General features: G+C 39.6%; 1 protein-coding gene across 2 annotated transcripts in view; it reads left to right on the top strand.

Annotated features, from left to right (window-relative positions):
- Positions 1-22,780, top strand: part of MTHFD1L (methylenetetrahydrofolate dehydrogenase (NADP+ dependent) 1 like) — a 141,827-nt gene that overhangs the window by 49,175 nt on the left and 69,872 nt on the right. For both annotated transcript variants that reach the window (XM_066179094.1, XM_066179093.1), the window contains exons 19-20: positions 2,992-3,060; positions 9,929-10,040. In XM_066179094.1, coding sequence (XP_066035191.1) covers positions 2,992-3,060; positions 9,929-10,040 — 181 coding nt within the window. The remainder of the gene's footprint in view (positions 1-2,991; positions 3,061-9,928; positions 10,041-22,780) is intronic.

The raw sequence follows: 22,780 nt of genomic DNA, 5'->3' as shown, positions 1-22,780 counted from the left end.
ATGTAAATGATCTGTCAGCTAGTGAGATTTCATTCTCTGGTTCATCAGAAACATTGTGTACAGTGTTCACTTCAAACACATGGACTTGAAGTTCTTCTCAGATTATGATTAAAGGTTTAGTTTTTTTACAGGACCAAAATTGCAGAAAGTATTATTATTTTGTTAGAGACTATAGTTTCAATTGAAGGGAAGTCGCAAATACTTCATTATTTTTCTTATAAAGAAAAGGGTTTTTCTCTGCCCTTCAGTCTGTGTAGCCTTTATTCATTTCACAGTAGTTACTTTCAATCATTTTCCTTGTCATCTGGTGCTGACTTTCATTTCCAGTCTTGATAGACTTCAGAGACTGCTCCACTGGAAGTTGCTTTGAAAGTATTTTGGATTTTCATTTAAGTTTGCCTTTCCTGTGTCACGAGTATAATTTATTTTGTGCTCTGTGATCTGTGCTGTCCTGGGGAGCATACCTGCCCTGATGGCTGGTGGATAGATGGAAGGAGCATTATTTTCAGGAATACCTGTGATCAGCTCCAGGAAGGAACCCAGAAAAGTTGAACATCTGTATACAATTGATTCAGAACCCAGCTTCTTTTCTCTGACAGTGAGTTAGTGAAAAACTAATGATCTTTGGGCTCTCATAAGCTTAATTGGTGTGTAAGTGTCAAAGCCCCTAATACTTTTATAAGAAGTTTCTCTACCGTTTCTGAATTGGAAATAGGAGCGTGATTCCTTAAATAGCTTTGTGAATCAGATCCAGGACTTGGAGTGACCTGTAGGAATTTGTGTATTAGATATTTGGAGGATTGAGGATAGAAAGAAATGAAAACTTCATTCTCACAGTCATGTTAGATAGGTAAGAAAACCTTATTGTTTTTAAGCTTTTAAGGACTGCTATTGATACCGAACCTGGTTAAGAGCCATGGAAGGCAGACAGACACAAAATATGACTATTGGAGTATTTAAGTCTTTTTTTCTCTTTGCTTTCAGCTTTAGATAAAATGAGTTGCTGTGTCAAGAAGGCCTAATATTTCCCAAGAAATGCATAATTAATATCTCTCAAAAAGTTAAAGTGCAGAGGAAGCATTTGTTTACTTCACTGTTCTTACCAGATTGATGAAGACATCAGAAAACAAAGGAGACAGGATTTGAGCCATTATTATCTAGCAGGAGCAGGGGAAGAGGCTGGGGGAGAAGTGTTCTCATTTTATTTTTCACTTCTTTCACTTCCCCCAAGTCTTCTTTCCAGTAGGGCTGATCTGTGGCTGCTCAGGTAGTTATTCTTGCTGTTGACCACTGGAAAGACTGGATGTAAAGTTGTGCATTCAGCTTTTAAATTTTTTTTTTTCCTTTAGAAATGAGGGTATTTGTGTAGATAAGCAACATAGCATCAGACTGTTTCTATGGAGGTGGTGGAGCCTCACCCATTTTGAAAGAGCGGGAGTGTTTGTGTTTCCTTGCATCTTAATCCTACCTTCTAAAATTAACGTTTTAAGAAACAGCAGTCTAATTCAGAAGATGAAAAACTATGCTGTTTTGCTATCAGTTTCTCATATTATATCTTTGTGGATCCATTGGGTTTTATAAATAGTGGGAGATGCAGAGTGCAAAGAAAAATCTTTTCTTTCTCTCTCCTTCACAGTCCTTCAAGGAAACATCAATAGAAGCCAGTTTTACTCTTTTGGTTTCAATTCAGTTTTATCTAAGGCCAGATATTCTGCATCATTTTCCTCTGAAGTCTATGCTCAGATGTGATGCTCAGAAAGGGGAAAATTTAATTTTATAAAATACTGTACTTAATCACTTTTATGTCTCTTATCTGTTGCCGTCAAAATTTTCATGCAGACTTTGCTCAAATTTGGGGTTAGTTGACAAAAGCTGTGTTGGGAATTAGAAAGGCACTATTTTTATTGCTTTTCTTTATTTGAATATTATTTTTCATCTCTTTATAGGCAACTTGGATATTGTACCCCTGTTTTTCAGTCTTCAATTTAAACAATTTACAGCAGCTAGGATTTTTGTTTGGTTTTCATGTTTCTTTTCAATACAAAAATATATTAAATTCAATTTTTTGTGTTCTCTGGCAAGTCTAGGAGCCACTCTTTGTAACACTACTGTGGTTTTTTTGAACCATGAACTAGTTCTTTCAGAACGAAACACATCATCTCAAAATCAAAGTAATTCAAGAATAAATTTGAACATATGCTGGTGGTTTCTAGATAGAACTCTTCATACAGTCTGATAGTGATGTGCACACTCTGTAGCCTTTTTTTTTTTTCTAGAATGAGCATTGAAATTTGGTGTAGAGGGCTGTCATGACTTTTATTATTTTAAGGTCAGTCATTGTGAAATTTATACTTCAACAAAATTTTTAGAGAGGAGTAAGGTTTTTTACAACCAAAATGCAGCAATTTGCTCAGCTCCTTTTGTGCTCTCATTATCACAGTAAGGCACCTCTAACTTTTAATCTTATGATGTGTTCTTTATCTGCCCCTAGGAAACTCTGTGCCTGCTTTCATCCTGTATCTGTTATGTATATATTTGTACAGGTCTTGAAAAATGCCCTTTCTGGTTGTTGCTAACTATTGATTTATGCTGTTGATTCTGTCATAAAAGAAACACATCTGTCATTTCTTTAGGCAGTTTTAGCAAGCTATTGCCTTCTTGCTTTCTCAGATGTCAGTGGCCTTTGGCACTTCATCTTTTGTTAACTTGAACATCCTCATGCTGATCACTTAAGTCTGTTTCTGATCTCTCCATGAAATAGGGCAAAGAAGTTACCTGTTGGCTTTTAAGTGTATTCAGAAAAAAATAATTTTTGTTTTTGACACTCTGTAAATACAGAATTTTAGAAGTCTTGAGGTAACATCTAAATAAATTCTTTTTGCATCACTATAACACTGCTTTGAACTGTAAGGGTTTTTTAACCATAAGTGTAACTTGGAAATGTTGCACCTTAGAACTGACTTCATTAAAACGTGGACTCTTGTCTTTTAGGGAGTGACTGGTGCTTTGGCAGTTTTGATGAAAGATGCAATTAAGCCCACGCTAATGCAGACATTGGAGGTAAGTACGGCTTAAGACGCCCGCCCTTCTCCAACTTTCAAATTTCGTATTGTGCTGATCATGCTTCTCTTCAGCAACTGTGCTTGACTTTCAGTGTTCAAGCCAGGGTCTGATCCATAAAGGCATTCTAGCAAACATTAATTTTTTTGTGTTAACTATTCAGCTCTATCTGCATTTCTATCTTTTTGGTGGTTTTCTTCCTTTTTAAGATCTGGCTATAGTCATAATTTTACCTAGTGTTGTAAAGAAGCTGCAGTGCATTGTTGAGCTGCTTCTGAGCACAATAGGAGGCAGGTTCGTCTTCTAAGTCACAGATTTACTACTATTTCCCACCTTGTTCTTACAGGAAAGGGTTCTTTTTGTGTATTTCTTTTATATGGATGCTGTCATGATGATTCCCACAGCCCAGCATTTTGTGTGGAAAAAAGGTGCTTTGCTGTCACCTCTAATCTGTATTATAGTTTGTGCCACTGACAATCACAGTGGGGTCGTTTCAGCTGTTTGTGCATTTTCAGAAGATGGTTCCCAGCTACCCTATCTTGTCACAGTGGCTTCATGGCCTAAATGAAGCTTTGATGGGCTCACCTACCCTAGTGAGCTTTCTTTCAAAAGCTTAAAGAGTGTAGAATTAGTGCAAGCTAACTTTGTACTTGGGAAGTTTGGTATTGATGTTTTGATGGGAAACTGATGAGCAACATTCAAGGGGAGAAGGAGAAAGAAAAATGACAAAATAATGAAGCAGTTTTGAAAATAAATGCACTTGGAGAAAAATCAGTGTATATTTTCATTTGACCATCAAAATTACATAGCTGGAATACTTCACAATGGTTTCTGATATAGGGAAAAGTTGAAGAATGCAGAAAGATACCAGTGCAATCACCAGCTGATAAAAATGTCTCATTTTTCTACAGCATGTTGAAGTAGATAACCACCTTTTGCTTTTGTGTTTGGACAGGGACAACTTCCTAGTCTTGGCGAATATTCGAAAAACAGAATTTAAATCTATGTTATTTTATAATAACCATCTTAATTATTTTCCCCTGCAAAGAAACCTGTTCTTTCATGTGGCTGTATGAAGAATGTATGTGTGTGTGTGTGACAATTTTAATATTACATCCAATAGCAGAAACTGGAGGTCACATAGGATAAGAATGTCATGGCCAGAACTTAGTATGTTAATCACCACTTGGATAACATTGTGTGTGTTAAGCACTGGTGACAAGATAGCTTTGATTCTGACTGTTTAGTCGCTCTATTTGCACTTTGCATATCTGTTGGAAAATACTGTGGTTTTGTTGCAGTATTCTGAAAGAAAATTATAAATGTCAGAAGACATTCTTTTGATTGATAGGCATTTGGTTCTGGGACTTGCATGCATTTATTTCTTCCCTGCATTTCTTTATATGCACATTTCTATGCAATAAAATTCCTGTCTTTTATGTGGTATTCTTTTCTAGTCTAATCTATGCTATGGCTGAAACATCTGCCAACTTTCATCAAACACTACTGCTTGTTAGCAGGACCCTGACCACATTACCCAAAGATACATTTTTCCTCTAAATTCTTCTCACAAAGTTATTTTTAAAACAGCAGCCTAAAGCAGCTCAGAAGACTGCTTCGTGCTCCACTCCTCCACTTTGAGTCTTAAAGATGAATTTTTGTCACCCTTTGGACACTTGCTGGCTTGCAGGCTAATGTGAGTCACCTATCCAAGAAGAGAGATCCCCAGTTTATCTAAATATTTTCCAAGATAGTGCTGTGCCTTGGCTGATGTCCTTTGGAAAGGCATGTCATTGCTCTCATGTAGAATCACAGAATCTTCTGGGTTGGAAGTGACCCCCAAGGATCACCAAGTCCAGCTCCTGGCCCTGCACAGCACCATCCCCAAGAGTCACATCACGAGCCCAAGAGCATTGTCCAAACACTTCCTGAGCTCTGTCAGGCTTGGTGCTGTGACCACTTCCCTGGGGAGCCTGTTCCAGTACCCAAACACCCTCTGGGTGAGGAACCCTTTCCTAATATTCAACATAAACCTCCTCTGACACAACTTCAGGCCATTCGCTCAGGTCCTGTCACTGGTCACCACAGAGGAGAGATCAGTGCCTGCCCTGGCTCTTCTGAGGAAGTTCTAACTGCAATGAGGTCTGTCCTCACTCTCCTCTTCTCCAGGCAGAACAGACCAAGTGACCTCAGCTGCTCCTCAGATGGCGTCCCCTCAAGGCCTTTCACCATCTTCATTGCCCTCCTTTGGACACTCTCCAATGGCTCAATATCTTTTTTTACACTGTGGCACCCAAACCAGCCCCCAGTACTTGAGGTGAGGCCACCCCAGTGCAGAGCAGAGCAGGGCAATCCCCTCTCTTCCATGGCTGGTGATGCTGGGACACGCTTCGCCTTCCTGGGGATGCAATGGCCTACTCTATTATTGCCTGTGCTGTTGCTGCTCTTGAGCTCTCTTCATTATTTTTAATTCTTCATCTGAATAACTGTAAAAGGTGCTATTTTTAATAGCTTCAGTAAGAAAAAGAGAAAAAGAAAAAAAGAAAAAGAAGAAAAGAAAAAGGAGGGGAACAAGTAGGATGTTGTGCCCTGCACACTTGAAAGTACTCTAGTGATCCTCTTGTGAGTGCAGAGGCCTATAGAATGATAGATTTTAAGCCAAACTAATCCTAGTATACCCTGGGGCAGTAGATGTAATAATATTTCTTCTGCTATAGGTAATGCATCTTCCTGATGAATGTGTGAATTGCAAATCAGAAATGAGGATAACTGAAGCCTACATTACACTTGACACAAACCTAATAAGTAGCACCCAAAAGTTAGCATCTTACGTTTCCAAAGAGATTACCAGTAGTAATTGGGCAACATAATCCTATTCCCTTTGGGGAGAACAAATTCTTCATAAAAATATAAGGACCTTTAGCAACAGCACCATGATTTAGTAAAATTAGAAATAATCCTACAGCACATAGGTGGTGAAAAAACAGAATTATATGATTACAGAGAACATAAATACAGCTCAGAATGTGCCATGGGCTTGTCTGGCAATCAGGGACAAAACCGTTCACCAAAGCAGGTGTTCCAGATCACTTTGGAGAATGGCAAAAAGACTTCTGGATGAGGGAGAGCAGGAGATCTGGATGACTGACAGTTGTTTTGCCATAATTTTTAAGTCCTAGTGTCTGTGGTAGTGAGTGGAAGGAGCCATTGCAGAGATAGTAGCCAGATAGAAGTAGCCAGGGCAGCTGCACTCCTCTGTGATCTGGCCACGAGCCTGTAGATGGGAATTGTGTTAAGCTATGGAAGTCTGAGGAGTTGCTTCTAAGGGCCTGTGAAAAGGGAGAAGAGCAACACGCTTGGTAGATTTGCACCAACTTTATATGGATGTCTGCATGCACTGGAGAGGACGCTTAGAGGGTCATAAATCAAAAATGACCAAATGTCAGTCCTGCATGGAACTGAACTGGCAACTTATGTCAGTGCTTTTATTCATATGTGAATTGATGTGTGTTTTAATTTGCTGTTTTTTAAAGAGGTGTCTTGGTGGGTTGCTTTCTGTCACAGTCTTGCTACTCTGACACCAGAAATTCTGCCTGAAAGTGTTCATGATTGACAGTGTTTTATATGCAAGAATGACAGTAAAAATCTGAAAATGGGAGACACAGGGCACTCCATCTGCAGTAACCGCAGACTTCAGTGGAGCTTACTTATATCCAGTGCTGTAGAGTTGAGATTACTTTGTTTGGAATGTGACTAATGATTTCATAGTGTTTATCCATGTTTCTCAGGACAGATTTGTTCTCTTGTCGACTGATCCCTTAATGTTTAGCATTTATTTATACCATGCGTAATAGAGCAGCTGCTCTATGGGACAGCCCTTTGTAGTTGCAGGCTGGCTGCTCTGGGGTGGTTTGTTGTGTTACTTTTGAAGTGCCACTCATAGTAAAGATGAGAGAAGGATGGTAATAAGTATTATAAACATCCTTCTACCGGCCAGATAACTTCACATATTTATTGACATTCTGGGTTTATTTTCTTTTAGTGAAACTTGGATAATAAAATTTTCTGTACTGAAAACAGTCAGCAGAATGCATCCCTGTGCCACTGTTTGGTTCTCCATATCGTTTGTTAAGAGTGTGGCAAAAATAAGTGGCAAAAATAAGATGGACTGGCACAGTCACTAAAGTCGGCCTGAGAAGACATTGTTGTCCCTGTTCCAAGGTGTGCCTGAGGCTCCCAAGGTCCTGCTGGAGTTCAATTGCTTCACTACCTAGACTTTACTTTTCTTCTGGGATTGCTCTTGTAAAAAAAAATATTCCAATTGCTCTTCCCTTCCTTCTGGTGGATTTCAGAGCTCCAGGGGAGCATCTGTCTATGCCAGTGATTTAGTAGTATGTTTGGATTTCAAGTTAGTCGTGGAAGCCTCTTGACTTCCAATATTCTGGATTTTGGATCTCGCAGTCCACATTCCCTTCCTATCCATGTTGTGTGGATGAACCTTTGGAAACACAGTAGCACAGGGGATGTAGGAGGAGACCCTTCTGCCACCTCTCTTTGCATAGCTGCTGCAGTGTGTGCTGGGCTGCCCAGTCACTGGCTGTGGCTGTGGGTCTGTGCATCACATCTGCACAGTGTGTGTCCTGGGCTCTAATGAGACCAGCCCTGGTGATTGCTTGCCACAAGAAATTAGGGGTTGGAAGAGTAAAATTAGTCTCACTGAGTAATAAAAGACAAATTAGAATAAATGGATTTTATGGATCTGAGTCTGGTAGCTAAACATTTGTGGTCCTACTTATTTGAATGCCAGAAGCATAAGTATTGGATTAAAGTAGAAGTAAAGCTTCAACTTAGTTTGGTGAAAGTTGCCTGCATTTGATTTTATATGTTACAAGCTCTTTGGGATACAGATAACATATTTTGCATAGAACCTATTAGTCTGATGCCCAAATAAGAAGCTTTGAAGGCATATGTAGTTCATGTTAAGTTTTTGTGTACCTCTGGACAATCTCAGTTGATTTTGCAGTTTGTGTCCATTAGCAGATAGAAAACAAGAAAAAAGCTAACCCTAAGTAAGCACTATGTTATGATTATAGGGATCGACATTATCTCTCTTGTTAGAGGGCATGATTTCTTCTTTATTTACTTTTTTGGCTCCTGTTTCTACTCTTAACATGTACGAGGGAGAGTTGTCTGAGTAGTAGCTTAATTGTGTTGTTCCTGGAGAATAGCCCCCACCCATGTGTGTGCATGTGGCAGTGACTAAAAATTTACTTCTCCTTCTCTGAGCAAAACAATTAATTATATGTTGTTACTTCTAAAGGAAGCAATAAGAAGAGATGCTTTTTGCTGATAGATCATTTTTGTATATGACTTCTAGTCATCATTACTAAAACGTCCATGTTTTTATTGAAACACCACTTAGATTACGGTAGTGAAATAGAGATTTTCCTATGTAGGTTGTTTCCTTAAAACACTGGTTGCTGTGGAGGAGGAAGAACCAACTTGTATTTTATGGTTAATAGTTTTTAAGCTGTTGTTCAGGGGACTATTAGATGTGCCCTGCAGCTGATCCCATAGAACACTGTCCTCCTTAACTGGTGTTTCTGGTCAAAACTTCAAGGAGGTTGCCTGGTAGGTTGCCTGAAATTTTGAGGGTTGGCAGTAGCTCCTAGTACAGAATGTGAGAAAAGCATCAGTGGAAATAATGTGAAATTGTCTGTTTACCTTTTCTTTAACCAACTGGGCACTTTAACATGCACAAATGCAACAATGGGCATTTGTTTGCCGAAGTAGTTTGCAGTAAAACATCTTAAGTGAAATTCTCCTGTCTTATTCTATATTCTGTTTTTGAGGAAAAAATAGCAGTTAATGTAATCTCACCTAATCCTAATCCCTTTTTGAGGATGCTTATTTTCTAATTTCTTCTTTCCTTGGGATGCCTGCCAAAAATATAAAAGGGAAGCTGAGAACTGCTTCCTACCTCACAAATACCCTATATGTAGCTAATTTGCTTACTCCTTGCCTCTCCTTCCTCTGGTTTAGATCGGTTCACCTACAGAGTCAATTTTCCCAGTGTATTTGTGTGGTGTCTAGTGCAGGAGAATCCAGCTCTGCACCTGGGCTTCCAGCAGCAGTGAATGAGTTTTACATTGTGTCAGTTTTCCCACTGCGCCCCAGCACCTCCCCTCCCTCCCAGCTTCTGCTGGCTCCTCTGCCTGCACAGGAATGGCTGTTGCAGCCAGTGAGGGAAACAGGAGCACACAGGGCTGGAGTAGGGCTGGAGATGGGCACTTACCTGTGTATCTGCAGTGCTGCATTTAGTGCTTGTTACAGGGCGTGTGCCAGAGTAGCGCACCACAGTATTGGAGCTGTGGAAGTATGAAACATGAACTAGTACAAGGTGGGGTAAGGAAGTTGTGTAGGTTTGCTCTACTGTTTATTACCTTTCTAGGAAGGAAGCAGGTGAATGAGGTCTCAAGCACCTGAGATGTACCTAGAACCCCTAAATTGTCTATTGCACTTCAGGAAAAAGGAGGAAGGGGGGACATCTGAGTGATGGCGTTTGTCTTCCCAAGTAACCATTACACATGATGGAGCCCTACTTTCCTGGGCTGATCACCTGCCTGCCCATGGGAAGCAGGAATGAATTCCTTGTTTTGCTTTCCTCATATGTGTGCAGTCTTTTGTTTGCCTATTAAATTGTCTTTATCTCAAGCCATGAGTTTTCTTACTTTAACCCTTCTGATTTGCTCTCTCATTTCACTGATAGAGGAGTGAGTAATCAGCTGTGTGGGGCTTAGTTGCTGGCTGGGGTTAAACTATGATGTCTATACATTGAATTACTTACATATATTTTTTTATTATCCAGGGAACACCAGTATTTGTTCATGCTGGACCTTTTGCTAACATTGCACATGGAAGTTCTTCTGTTTTGGCAGATAAAATTGCTCTTAAATTAGTTGGAGAGAAAGGATTTGTAGGTAAGTAAATATTCAGTTTATTATCTTATGATCTGTTAGTAAATTGCCAGTGATGCAAATGAATGGAAAAATTAGCAATTAAAGGTAAGAATGCTACTTTATTATTAATATCAGTATAAAATAATCTTAAAGTGAGTGTGTAATAAGCCAAAAGCACTTCTTCTCTTACCCTGCCTTTTGTCTCAAGTGCTGTTACTGTGGTCCTGTCACCATGTTTGACTCACAAGTGACCTGTTCACTCCACAAGGTGGCTGAACCAGTCAAATGACCAGACTGCATTGAAAGAGGTGTCCTGTTGTTCTTTCTATCGGTATTCATCTGGCCTCACTTGATAAACCAACAGAAACCATTCTTTTTTCCTGATGAATTATTTCTCTACCAGTTCAGTAAACTCAGCCAAATCAGAGGTCAGATGTCCCCGAGCCAGTGCAGAGGACTAGCAGAGGTAAGGTGGTAGAAGAAAGATTAATACTGCCTCATTTTGGTGGCTGTGAGCCATTCAGTTGGTCCAGCTGCATTGTCAAACCTCACCATGAGGCCCTTACATTCCCATGAAAGCATGTGAGTGGGCAGACTCTTTTTATATTAGGAATTCAGCCTGCACAAGCAACAATAGACACATAGAGCTTACAGTTGCAGGCAAAATAAACTTGTGGCTGAATGATGAACTAGTTTTTATAAAAATTGTTGTGAGTATAATTAACCTTAGAATTAATTAAATAAAAGGGGTGTAGTGATGCCTCTGCACTGCTGCAGCCATTCTCTTCTGAGTCCTGAACGCTCAGGTTGGATTACATTAATCCTAAAGCTGAACTTCTAGTACCTGTGTAACAATGCTCTTGAAAAGATGCAGCAATGTGAAACATGGGATTTCTTATGCTAGCACCCTTAAACTAGTAGAGAAACATGTATGTATATGCTTATGTCATACCTACATACAGGAAAGGATTGTTTTTTACAGTGTTGTACAGCTTAAAGGTCTGTTTATTTCTCTATTAACCAACATCCATTCGAAAAAAAGCATTTTACATTCTGAATAATTTTATTTAATGATAGCTGAGTTCCTATTTCATTGGGCCATGTTTGTTGTTACATGGTTTTGTGGAATGAAAAGCAGAAGAATTTAGGGTAGCTAACGTTTTAGTAAGCCGTGTGAAGTGACAGTTTCTGCAGTGTGCAGCCTTTTCAAGTGATGAGTCAGTTGTGTATCAATTGAATGAAAGTATGTTGGCGACAGTCTTGAGTTTTGATCCAGGTTTCGGAGCCCAAAATGTATTGCCTTAGATCTGGATTCCCTTCCATTGAGTGCATCCCTCAGGCACAGAGAGCATATCCTTGCATTTCTTGTGTTTTTTTCAGTCTTATCCACCTGTTTGTCTTTAACTCTCTTTTCTGCTTTGTTTGTCTTTGGCTCCAGTTTCTCTGTTGGGAGACAAAGCAGCGTAGCTTCAATATAGGAAAACCTTTGTGTGCTGCCAGCTAAAGGCTCTTGTTCAGATTTTATTCCACAGAACACAAATCCCCATGAAACTGGCTTCAGAATAAGACTGCCTTTGCTCTGCAGAGCCAGGAACTTCAGCATAATTTGTAGTCTTTGTTAGATTATTAAAAGCAATAGTTTGTAGAGTGGCCTACTTAAATAAACTTTACAGGTAGTCAAAAGTGCAAATATTTGTTCTAATGGTTGTAATTATGATTTAATTATATAATGATATGCTTTATGATTTAAAAAAAATAAATTTTTTCTGATAACTAGTCAGAGCACATGGGCAGAGACTACATGTAGCACCCACTGGTTTATTAAATACTGTCCTATCCTACCCTACACAACTAATTCCAAAATGACAGCTACAAAGTATGTACCAGTCCACACTGAGGTGACATCCATAGAGATGGAGGGCCCAGTGCCTTGTGAATCTGCACAGCAAAGCAGGTAGCAAGAAACTCCATTGCATTCCTGCTCACTGTGGAGTTTGCCTCAGCCCTCTATGGCCATTGAGATTCCAAAGAGAAAGCTGGTCCTGTAGTTAATTCAGACAGCCAGGGTGCAGGACAGCTGTGCTGCAGTTAGGTAAGTGGCTGAGTAAGTTTATTTACTCCTGCTAGAAGTAAAAGTTTTCACTGTTCCACATTTCCCATTAGTGAGTGTTTTTGTGCATTAGATCTGACACTCATTAAATCTTGTATGAGTGATTACACTACAGTTCTGCCATGTAGGTTAGTTGCATAAGCTCAGGAAAGAATTCAAAAGGTGCTAGGAATAGAGTAAGGTATCTTGCAGAACCATGTGGCTGGGAGTGACATTTTAGGGACCAAAGGCTATGAGATTACTCGGCTGCATCCAAAGCAAGAACATAAGAAATCTGTGACATACTCTACAATTAAATTACTTTCCTGAATAGTAGAATAAATACCTTAATGTACATACATACATTAGCTCAGTCACTGTGAGATGGGATGATGATATAAAATATATATATAATTCATATATTTATTGTTTTATATATTTAGTGTGGGTTTTTGTTTGTTTGTTTGTTTGTTTTTTAACTGACACCATATTTATTTTAGAGCAGAATTTCCTGTTAAGTGCGTGGACAGTACTAAGGAGAATAGCATGGCTTGAATTTGCAACACAGTTTCACAAACACGGGCTTTTTAAATTCTCTGTCCTGGTTTAAGCACCCTCCTTCCTCCAGCTGCTTGTCTGCAGCCCTTTGCAACCCCTCTGTTTCACCAGCACACCTGTTCAAAGAGCCACGTGACAAGCTAGGCTGGAGACTTGGTCTCCATTGAAAACAACTACACAAAAAAACCCTTTTCCTTCCCCCTCAGCAGACAGTGTCTGGGTAAACAGCTTTGTGTGACAGGGAGAAGATGAGATAATGCCACATAAGATGGTGTTTTTCTGGAATAAATATTTATAGTATTAAAGCCTCATTTGGAGCTTTCAAGTGCCAGTAAAGCTACTGTGGATGCACTAGCTGACCAGACTGAGCCTGCATGGCCAGGGCAGCTAAGCCTGTCTCCTTTCTCAGCCTGTGCTCAACTGTTTTTGCATGACATCCCAGCAGAAACCTATTGCCCTTTTTGTTGGCTTAGTTTTCTGCTGACTTAACACAGAAGCAGTTCAGCCCAGAGTCACAAAAACACCAGAGCTGGTGCAGGAGAGGGTGAGCTGGGACAGCCAGCAGTGAGAAACCAATCTGTTGTGTAGATCCAATTGCTTGTGTGACCATGTGCCACGGCCAAGACAAGAAAAAAAAGAAACCCTCTCAAAGTGTTCTTTTAAAATTTATTTTTAAACCTTACTTTCTCTCTCTACCCTGCACTGCTTGCTTTTCAGCTTGAATGGCATCGTGCTGTGCCTTTTGAGTAGTGTCAGGTAACAGTGATGTAGACAGTCTGCTTTACAAAAAATATAAATGAAGTTTAAGCACTGAGTCCTGTTGTGAGCTCTCCCTAACTGAAGGCATTCCCTGCTTCATTTTTGGGTATCCAAGTGAACCACAGGCCTTCATTAGGTTTTTAGCTTAAGCCTTTTAGCTCATCTTTTGCTTTCTCTCTTTCCTGAGCCTTGTTGCTATGTACTGATAACTCAGCCTTTTTGCTCTGATTTCGAGTTCTTGGTATGAGTTTTGCTACTGAACTTTAAGTGCGAAGCTGCAGCTGCCACTGCCTGGTTTGCCCTTGGTTGTCCTCTCAGCCTTTTAGTGCTTCCCTGCAGATTCCCCCTGGCCCTGCTGCACGCAAGAGTGGCCCACTGAGCATGGCTGCAGGCAGCTCCTGCATGGGGAGCCCCCACACTGTGGCACAGCGAATGTACCCATGATCACAGCTGCTGTGACCCTGGAACTATAGGTTTTGTGGCTCTCTGAACTCAGGGCTTTCCTGAGCTCTCAGAAATTGTTGCACTACACAACTCAACAGATTACCCTATCCATCTTTTTAATTTCTTCATGTTTCAGCTGAAGAGAGGGGTTATTGTAAATCAAAAGTCAAGTGAAGCATAAGTAGATCCTTGTAATCCTAAAGCAAAGCTCTTCGCAAGTTTGTTTTTCAGGTTTGGACTTTATGTTTGTTGATTGCTTTCTTTGCTGCTCCCAATAAGCATGTCACATTTGAGGCTGAGAGCATGCTGTGCTGGGCAACTTTGTCCTGGTGTGTTTTATCAGGTGACAAGAGGAGAATTATTGCAAACTGTTGCTGACTTAAGGAAAGTTCACCTTCTCTTTCTTTCTTTAGTTGGTGCACTTGATGTAATTGGAAAGAATTTGTAGACGCAGTAAATTTTTATAAGCTAAGTAATTGACTCTTTTTATTGTGTTGGTATTCAGTTGGTTAGAGTAAGCTAATGATTCTAGCTGTTCTAAGTATCTCTTCAGTACATGCAAAGTTTTATTTCAAAGGCTATACATTTTACATACTCTCAGAGCTGAACATTGTTTAACAAGTTCATAAAGCACCTTATAAAAATTATATGTGTTTAGTACACTAAGTGAATAATCTTCAGTAGATTTTTTTTAATGTCATAAGACACTTCAGTCCATTTTTTAGTGTACTCTTTTTCCAAAAAAGGAAATAAAGCCCAAATACTTTGGCTAAACTTCTTTTGACACCACTAGTAATATGATACTATTACATTTAAATGTCAAGTTCAAGGATTTATTTTTAATATTTTTTTCCTTGATACCATTAGAAGGGGATTCCATGCAGTGACCCTCCAGAAAGCTTTAATTTTTAAGAATCTGCCCAGCATCTTTCTACCTTGCATTATTTAATCTCTGACTTCTTTACTCTTACTTTCACAAAAAGACCCCAAAATTTAGTGTGATTGCATTCCAGTGTTTTGCTCTCTGAACAACGTGGCTGTTCTTGATAAAGTGTTTAAAGCAAGGCTAAGGTTTCACTCTACAGGGTGGTTGAGAGCATTATCAGTGTAGGTGTTACTTGCCTACTCTGATCTGTGTATACTACAAACTAGAAAAAGGATGTTCAGAACTTAACAGTATTTTCTCTGACCCCATTCACAGTGCAGCTGCTCAGGCAGCTGTGCTGGGCACAACTGTGACAGTGGGGCGGGGGGAGGGAAGGTGATACTGGGTTAGTTGGTATTGCTGTGAGGCTCTTAAAGTCATGGTCTAATAATACAAGTCTCAGTGGTACCACAAACTGCAAAATAAGTTACCATTACTGCTAGAAGATCCATGAATGTGTGCCGTTCACTTGTGAGTGGTGGTGCTATTCACATCCAGCTGCCCTTTTTATTACTTTCCTCACAACTGCTATGGTAAAAGTAAATTCTATTTCTTTCACTAGTTGTAAAGTGGGAACAAAAAAATCATCTCCTTCTTCATGCTTTTAAAATCATAGCAAATTTTCTTACCAGTAAGCAGGAAAGTCTCCAGAGACAAAATATAGTACAATGTGTTTTTCTTCACTGACATGAAGTCAAAGTTCCTGAAAGCTGAGATTACTTACTGCCTTGTCACAAATAATGTGGGTGCAAATCATGCTTGCTTATAGCTTGCTGCAACTGGTAGTCAGGTAACAATGATTTAAATTACTATCTATTTCTATTCCAGAAACTGCTTAAAACAGTCTTGAAATAATTTATGAATTATTATGTGAAATGAGAATCAAGTATTTTCTTATATTTTTGTGTGTTCAGAGTCCTTGAGAAAGTTCTGACTCCACCTTGTCACTGCAGATTTCTATAAATTTTTTGTTCTGCTCTTTAGCGTACATTGCAATATAGAGCTTTTCAGAAGAAAGATTGAAGAAGAGAGCTGTCCTGAATGTTTTTGTGTGTAAGGAAGCATTCTAGCATTGACTTCAGTATCATATGTCACTGTATTTCAGAGCTGAATTAATTTGAAATCATATAAATTATGCAAAGCTGAATTCAAAACTGAAAGTTGGTATTAATCATGAACCATTGAATTATGTCTAAACAATACTACATTTGGCAAAAAAAAAGTGATGTTTTGCCCAGACAGGAGAGGTGGTGCTATTTTGAAGACAAAACCTCCTAAATTATGGACTGTCTTGTGGTGAGATTTTACCTCCTTTCCTTTAAAAAAAATGCATCTAAAAAACATGTTGGAAATTCACTTAGTCTTTCCTTGCTACAAAGCATATTTGTAACTGTATGTTCCCAAATCTGCTGTTTATATCCAGAATTGCAAGGGGCAATTTACAGAAATAAAATAACGTGATTATAAATCATCCTCCATTTAGCTGAGTTTTCTACTTTATCTGACAAGCATATCAAGTGATTTCCTTCATAAAGTGATTTAGCTCCAGTTTGAAACCAGCTGGAATTTTTAACTCTTGCCATGGCCAATTTGGACTTATTTGTTCTTTTTTTTTTTTTTTTTGTAATACTGTGTTACAGCTTAGTCCTCTCTTTCTCAAGTGATAATTTTTAATAATACTGTCTCTAACTATTCAAGCACACATTTTCCATACATGAATGTGGTAGACTTAATAATGCTAGGCTCCCAGACTCCTCCCTGATGTTTGCAAGTATGAAGTTCCCAAATCGTAGGTCAGATTTTTGTAATTTTTCTCCAATGGCAGTAACTCTTTACTAATAGCTTTTATTCTGTTTCTCCTCTTCATAAATCCACAGAAACTTTTTCTTGTGTGATACATTTCCAAGCTTTGCTATTGCCAGTAAACTCCATCAGTGTTCTTGAGGCTTTCTGCTGACATGGTTTAACAAATAGTAAATGGGAGCCCTGGGGCTGCTCCTCTCTCCTGTCCCACAGTTTTCATGTGGGGCTGCCTATTCTCCCCTTAATCATGTAGTAATGTTCTTCCATCCTGGTTAACAGACTCCTGTGTATTGCTGTAGCAGTTTTTTTTGTTCCTCATCATTGATGAGATGTCATATTTTCATCACTGGAGAAAGCTTTTAATCTGGCATAGCCTCCCTTTGGTAGACAAAGGTTATGTTTCTTACTTATTTCAATATTTTTTTAAGTATTCTCTTCCTAAGAATCTGTTAGAAAACCATCAAGCCTGTAGTCATTCAGACTTCCCCCCCATTACTTGAAGATAGGTTTAGATGCTTTCCAGGCACAAGGCACCAAAAGAAAAGGAACTTATTTAAGATGATGATACAAGCGTTGTGGTTTGTATATTTCTTCTTCTTCCAGAATTTTGAAAACTCTGATTCACACTTTGTTAAGAGCAGTGCATTCAGCTCTTTTGTATTTGGGGTTTTTAATTCTGTTTTTAGTATATTACAGTAACCTCACATCATTAGCTTCTGTGTTTTAATTTGTGGGACTGAAGACCCTTGTAATTTGTTTGCATTTCCTTTGCAGGTACTTCCACTTATTCCCCAGTGCAGCAGCTCACTCTGTCTTTTTCCTCTGTTTTAGAGCTTAGATAATTAATTGTGACATTATCTTCTGCTCAAGAAGTTAACCCTGCAGGATAGCAAGGCTGTTTATTTGACTGCCTTAGTGACCAGAAGTTACTACTGTTCTCAGGCCAGATGTCACGAGAGACCAGGCATTTTAATTTGTACATTTAGAGAATTTTGAATTAATGAGTGATTTCAGTACGAAGAAAGAAATTTTTCATGGCTACATGACAGAAAAGAATAATAAGCGTGGCCTTGTCACAGTTATTTTCAGTGGGGTTTTTATTGTTTCTGGGTGGATGGATGCTGCTCTGTGCCTCACTAGAAAAGGAATTAAATGGTTTTCTCACAGACTAGGAGCTGTGATGGGGCACTTGTGTGTTGGTTGTGTGCTAAATGAAGTGTCACACTGCAGCTGAGCTAGCTGGGTCACAAACAAGCCGAGAGTTGGACGTGTGTAGCTGATTTGGGAAATTCATGTTCTCTTCCCTTCATGTGGGTTTTCAGAGTAGAAGGGAGATGCAGTGAGGCTGTGTTTGGGATGGGATTGTGTGCCTGGGTAATGTGCTGCGATGATGGTGAGGAGGCAGGAAGGGCGGTGTGAGTGTTCCTTCTGGCTGGCTGGTAACTAGAGCTGGCTGGCTCCTGAGGAGCTGGTGCTGTGAGGAAACCTGTCCTGTCTCCTCTTTCTGACCCAGTGAAAAACAAGGAGACAAAGCTGCTGAGTCCATCACTTGCCACCGGCAGCACACGGTCTCTGATGGAGATCTCCCAGTCTGTGATGTGGCTGTGGCACTGCAGTGCCTGACAGGAGCCATACATCTTATTCCCACCTCCATCCTTGACTGGCTTTCTGGCCTTAAGCACGTAATTTCAGCCTCTATGCCTGCACATATAATCCCATTCTTCCCGTTGTGTTCTGTCAGTTCATGAACTTGCGTAGGGGCAGAAACTGTCTCGCCAAAGCAAACGGGGAGATGACAAGCACTGCTATAACAGGAACTTTAAGGTAACAGGGCTTTTGTAGAGCCATGGCAGCTGCCAGTACTTAAACATGCATCAGGAATTTACTTACAAGCTGACATGGTATTTTAATGTCCTGTATGCTGACCTCTTCTGCAGCATGTTAGAGATTAACACAACTCTTTCCTCTGGCAGTGATATTCATAAACTAAATGGAGTGTACAACTGTTAAGGGCTATCCATTATTCTCAGTCTCAGGATAGTTAACCCAGAGGTAAAAATAGGTAGGATCTGTCATTCATTCAGAAAGTAGAGGCACTGCCCAGTTCTTGATAAATAAAATACCCCTCTACTGAGTAGAAACTGATGACAGTGCAACTTCTGTTTATTTTCCCTTTCCTCCCCAAGTTAGCAATCTTACCTAGTTTTAAAACTCCCAACACATAAGAAGCAGTTCTTTTGTTCTCTTGCTGTCTCCTGGTTGTATTGTTTTTATTTATAAGAAGAAAAGAACCAGGGGTTAAAAAAATTGCAAACAGTAAAACCTCATGTATGCTAGGAAGTTCTCTTAATTCATCACTTGGCAAAGGAAATAAAAGCAGGCTCCCCAGCTAACAGCGTTACTTTTGCTTAGGGTTATTTGGCAGAAAATCCATCATCCTCTCTCCATTTGTGAGAATTTGATATTGACTTACACCCTTTAGCAAGGGTCAGCAGGGCAGAGTATGCATAAAGAGTTCAAGTCCCATTTCAAAGGCTGAATTTTAATTTTGGTGGATGGTTTGTTTTTAATATCGGTTGAAAATGTTAGCTCTTTATTAGATTTTTGTTTGGTTGGTTTACTGACCTTTTGATCTGGAACCTAATGTTCTTTTTATGGATAACTTGTATAAGAATTAGATTTCTTGAGATATTTACATCATGTTGGAGAAACCAGTGTTTGCTTTTTATTTTCTGACTCGTTCTGAATCTTCAGGCAGAAGTGCTTTGTTTTCTGAAAGCTTTTATAATTAAAATTGTTAATAATGTACACGTACTGAGGGGGCAATGTTTGTTTGTTTACTTCGTATGTTTACTTTTGGAATGGCTGACTTAATTCATCAAGGCTCCAGAGAAGTCAATACAAATGTGGAATGTGAAAAGGACATAAATACATGTATTTCCATTTTTGATTACAGTAATTATAGTAGGCAAAGTTTTAATATCATCTAGTACAAATTTACATTTTGCAGAGTTGATTTTCTGTTTTCTGCTAGTATTCCATATACTCAGGCACACTGAGAGCTCTGTTTACAGGTGTTTCAGAAACTATTGTTTAAAGCTGCATTTTATTATTCGGGATCAGAACTGATATATTTCCTTCTCATCCTGAGCTGCCCTCTCTATGAGCCTAATTCAAATAATAAGGTTTGGGGAAAAGGTTAAGATTGTATCTTTAGATGTTCCTGGAAGAAAAGTGCAGATGCTAGGAGTTCCAAATATTTTTATTTACAGATGTTTTGTTTTGCCTCAGAAACGAAGTACTCTATGGTAATGCAATATAAAAGAAAAATAGTGTGATTTCTCTGAAAATATGCTAACTTTAAATTATTGTTTTGTTGGGGTTTTTTAGTTTTCACGCAACAAACTGTATGTATTATTGTATGCTGGGTATTTTAACCAAAAATAATTACAGAAAAATAGTTATTTCTCTTTGAAAACAGAAAGTAGGTTTGTTTGCATATCTGATCTTATCACCTAATAAGATTAGCTTTAAAGAAAAGTTCAAGAATTCATGTCTAGGGATGTAAATTTGTTTCTAAACCATTTTTAAACATGTTAATGAGATAATGCTAGGTTATGTATGGCCAGTATGATTTGTTATTGGGAAGAGTGGTGTTTTGGCAAATAGCCAAAGTGCTTTTGAAGGTCAGATGTCGAAAATATTTGAAAATGTTCAAAGGCTGCTCTCTGATTCTATAAAATAATACATTAAAAGAAAAGATTAATATCCGGAATGGTATCTCAGGGGCAGTTTAATGCTTTGACCTTGTAATTTCATTTTTGCAGTTTTGTGAAACTGCTGTTTGATTAATTTGGTTTTATTGAGAGAACAGATTAGATCCTACTATAGTTAGAGCAAATGTAGGTTACAGCCTTTTTAAAATTTTGGGTGGCCTACCTGTCTTTTACGTTGTGGGCCTGTTTTTGGTCCCTTTATCATTGGCTTTCCATGCTGACAGCTTTATTGAAGCTGACAACCTCCAGCTCTTCAGCTTTGCTACCTGCAGGAATAAGTCACATGCTTGTAATGTATTTTCAGCTTGGCACTGGCTGCATGCCCTGAGTGGGAATGAAGCTTCAGGGACAAGGAGATGCTTTACATGCATGAGGACACAGTATCTTTGTGCTGCTTCCATCTACGGCATCTCAAACAGGGCTCCCGAGGGACTGAGTAACAGCTTCATAAATCAAGGCTTGCAGGTTCAGCCTTTCCAGAAGCCAATTAGGAATTCAGTGTACGTTTTGGGGTTCTTCACTGCACAAGGAGCAAGAAAGCACAAAAATACGGGGGAGGGCTGAAGGATGATGGAGTAGCTAAGATGACAAGATGATGGGCAATTATGAAGAGGAATTGAAAAAAAAATTAATAATTTATAATCTGTAGTAAGGAGGGACAACTAATAATATAGAAATATTTCAGAAATGGTAATGGGTAGTTTGCAATGGCAATTCTGTTGCCCTGATTACATGAATTGTGGTTAAGTGGATAAATTAACAATAGGCATTAAAGAATTGGTTTAGCCATGAGTAGTTGCAGGGATTTGTCGTAGAAACCAGCAGAATTATGGTTTGGTTTGATTTTGGTTTTGACTGCATTTTTCATTGGGAATTCCATGTACGAAGATGGAATTTGTTGGTGTGTGACCTTAGTACCTTCTCTCTCCTCAGTTTGTAATTCTTTCTGTAAGATAAATTACACATGACATCATATCATTTAACAGACACAATTATTTTCCAGAGCAATTTTAACCCGTTGAGTTCCTTATCCAAAAATTATAGGGAAAACAGCAAATACATACTAATAAGTTTGTCACAGATCATCAATCTTGCACTTTGAGTAGAGGTTCAAATACCAGTTTTGTATATATTATTTTAAAAACACAGGTGATTACAACCAACCTGCAACAGAAATTGGAGAGCTTCCATGAAAAGCTTCCATGATTTCCGAAGTTGCTTCTGCTGCATTTCTCCACGTATGTGGCTATTGCATGAAGTCTGTGCAGCACAGTGGGCTTTTCCTGCCTGCTTCTTTTACCCTCCTCTGCTCTTCTGTGGCTTATGCTGCACACTCTCACTACTAGGCATTATTTCCTGTCTCCTAAATACTAACAGTACCTGGCATTCTCTGTCTCCATGGAATGTCTTTCTGTTTATTGATATCTTAAATTTTGTATGTGTTTAATACACGTGTTACACTCTGTGTAGGATAATTTCCACTCTGACAGAGCTCTCCAGCAAAGCTCTTGGAGTGGTCTTGTAATTTACAGCCTTTGCATCAGATGTTTCACTAGGCCATTTTTACATCACGACAAACTGCTAATGCAGAGGAATAATATTCTTCTTCCTGGGGATCCATAACAGGAGATTCCCTTTTCCATGAGTTTCTAAAAGATGTAGTTGTGCTGTCAAGAATAGTGTTGGTGGTGTCCTCTCCGAAGCCAATCATGAGAGGAAGCCATTCTGTCTCCTAGCAAAAACTTCAGTGGGATGAAGTAAAACCAGGACCTGTTTGTCCTTCTGGGGGAGGGATGCACTACCCGGGTGCACAGAAAAGACAGCGCCTAAGTCATGGGCAAGATCATTATCATAATAAAGTGCTCCCCGGCTTTTAGAAGGGCAGAATGGAGAATGCTTCTCCAAGCCTGGGCCTCGGTGCAGAGTCGGGGGTGTTCTGCCGGGGCGGGGAACTGCGTGCACCGCGGGGTGGGCTTACACGGCAGCCGTGATGGATGGCTCCGTGCCTGCCGTGCCTCGGGCGATTGCGCCCGTGACAGGAGCATTGATCATCGTGCTTCAGCGGCCCTTTGTTGTGTGGCATTCGCCGCAGCCTCCGCCGCCACCACTCCTGTGCCGGCCGTGCACAGATGCTTTTGTTCTGCCGGGAGAACGAGGAGGGGCGCGGTCGGCGGGCAGAGCGATTTCCTGGGCTCTCCTCCTGTACCAGCCATGCCCGTCTGAAGGCATGTGAGGGCACCCACAGCCCAGCATGGGATGGGAGGTGCTGCTGAATGGATTTAGTCTCTGAGATGGGATAGGCTCCGATGGTAGCTTGTCTGGCTACAGAAATTCTGTGTTCCTCACTCACTGCCTGTATCATCACTCATTGCCCAATTGTATTTCTGCTGCCCTCCAGAAAGTCTGT

The sequence above is a fragment of the Chamaea fasciata genome, unplaced genomic scaffold (genome assembly GCF_029207755.1).
Source record: "Chamaea fasciata isolate MVZ Bird 193981 ecotype frontalis unplaced genomic scaffold, bChaFas1.0.hap1 SCAF_3, whole genome shotgun sequence".
Lineage (NCBI taxonomy): Eukaryota > Metazoa > Chordata > Aves > Passeriformes > Sylviidae > Chamaea > Chamaea fasciata.
This window is presented reverse-complemented; position numbering and strand designations above follow the sequence as displayed.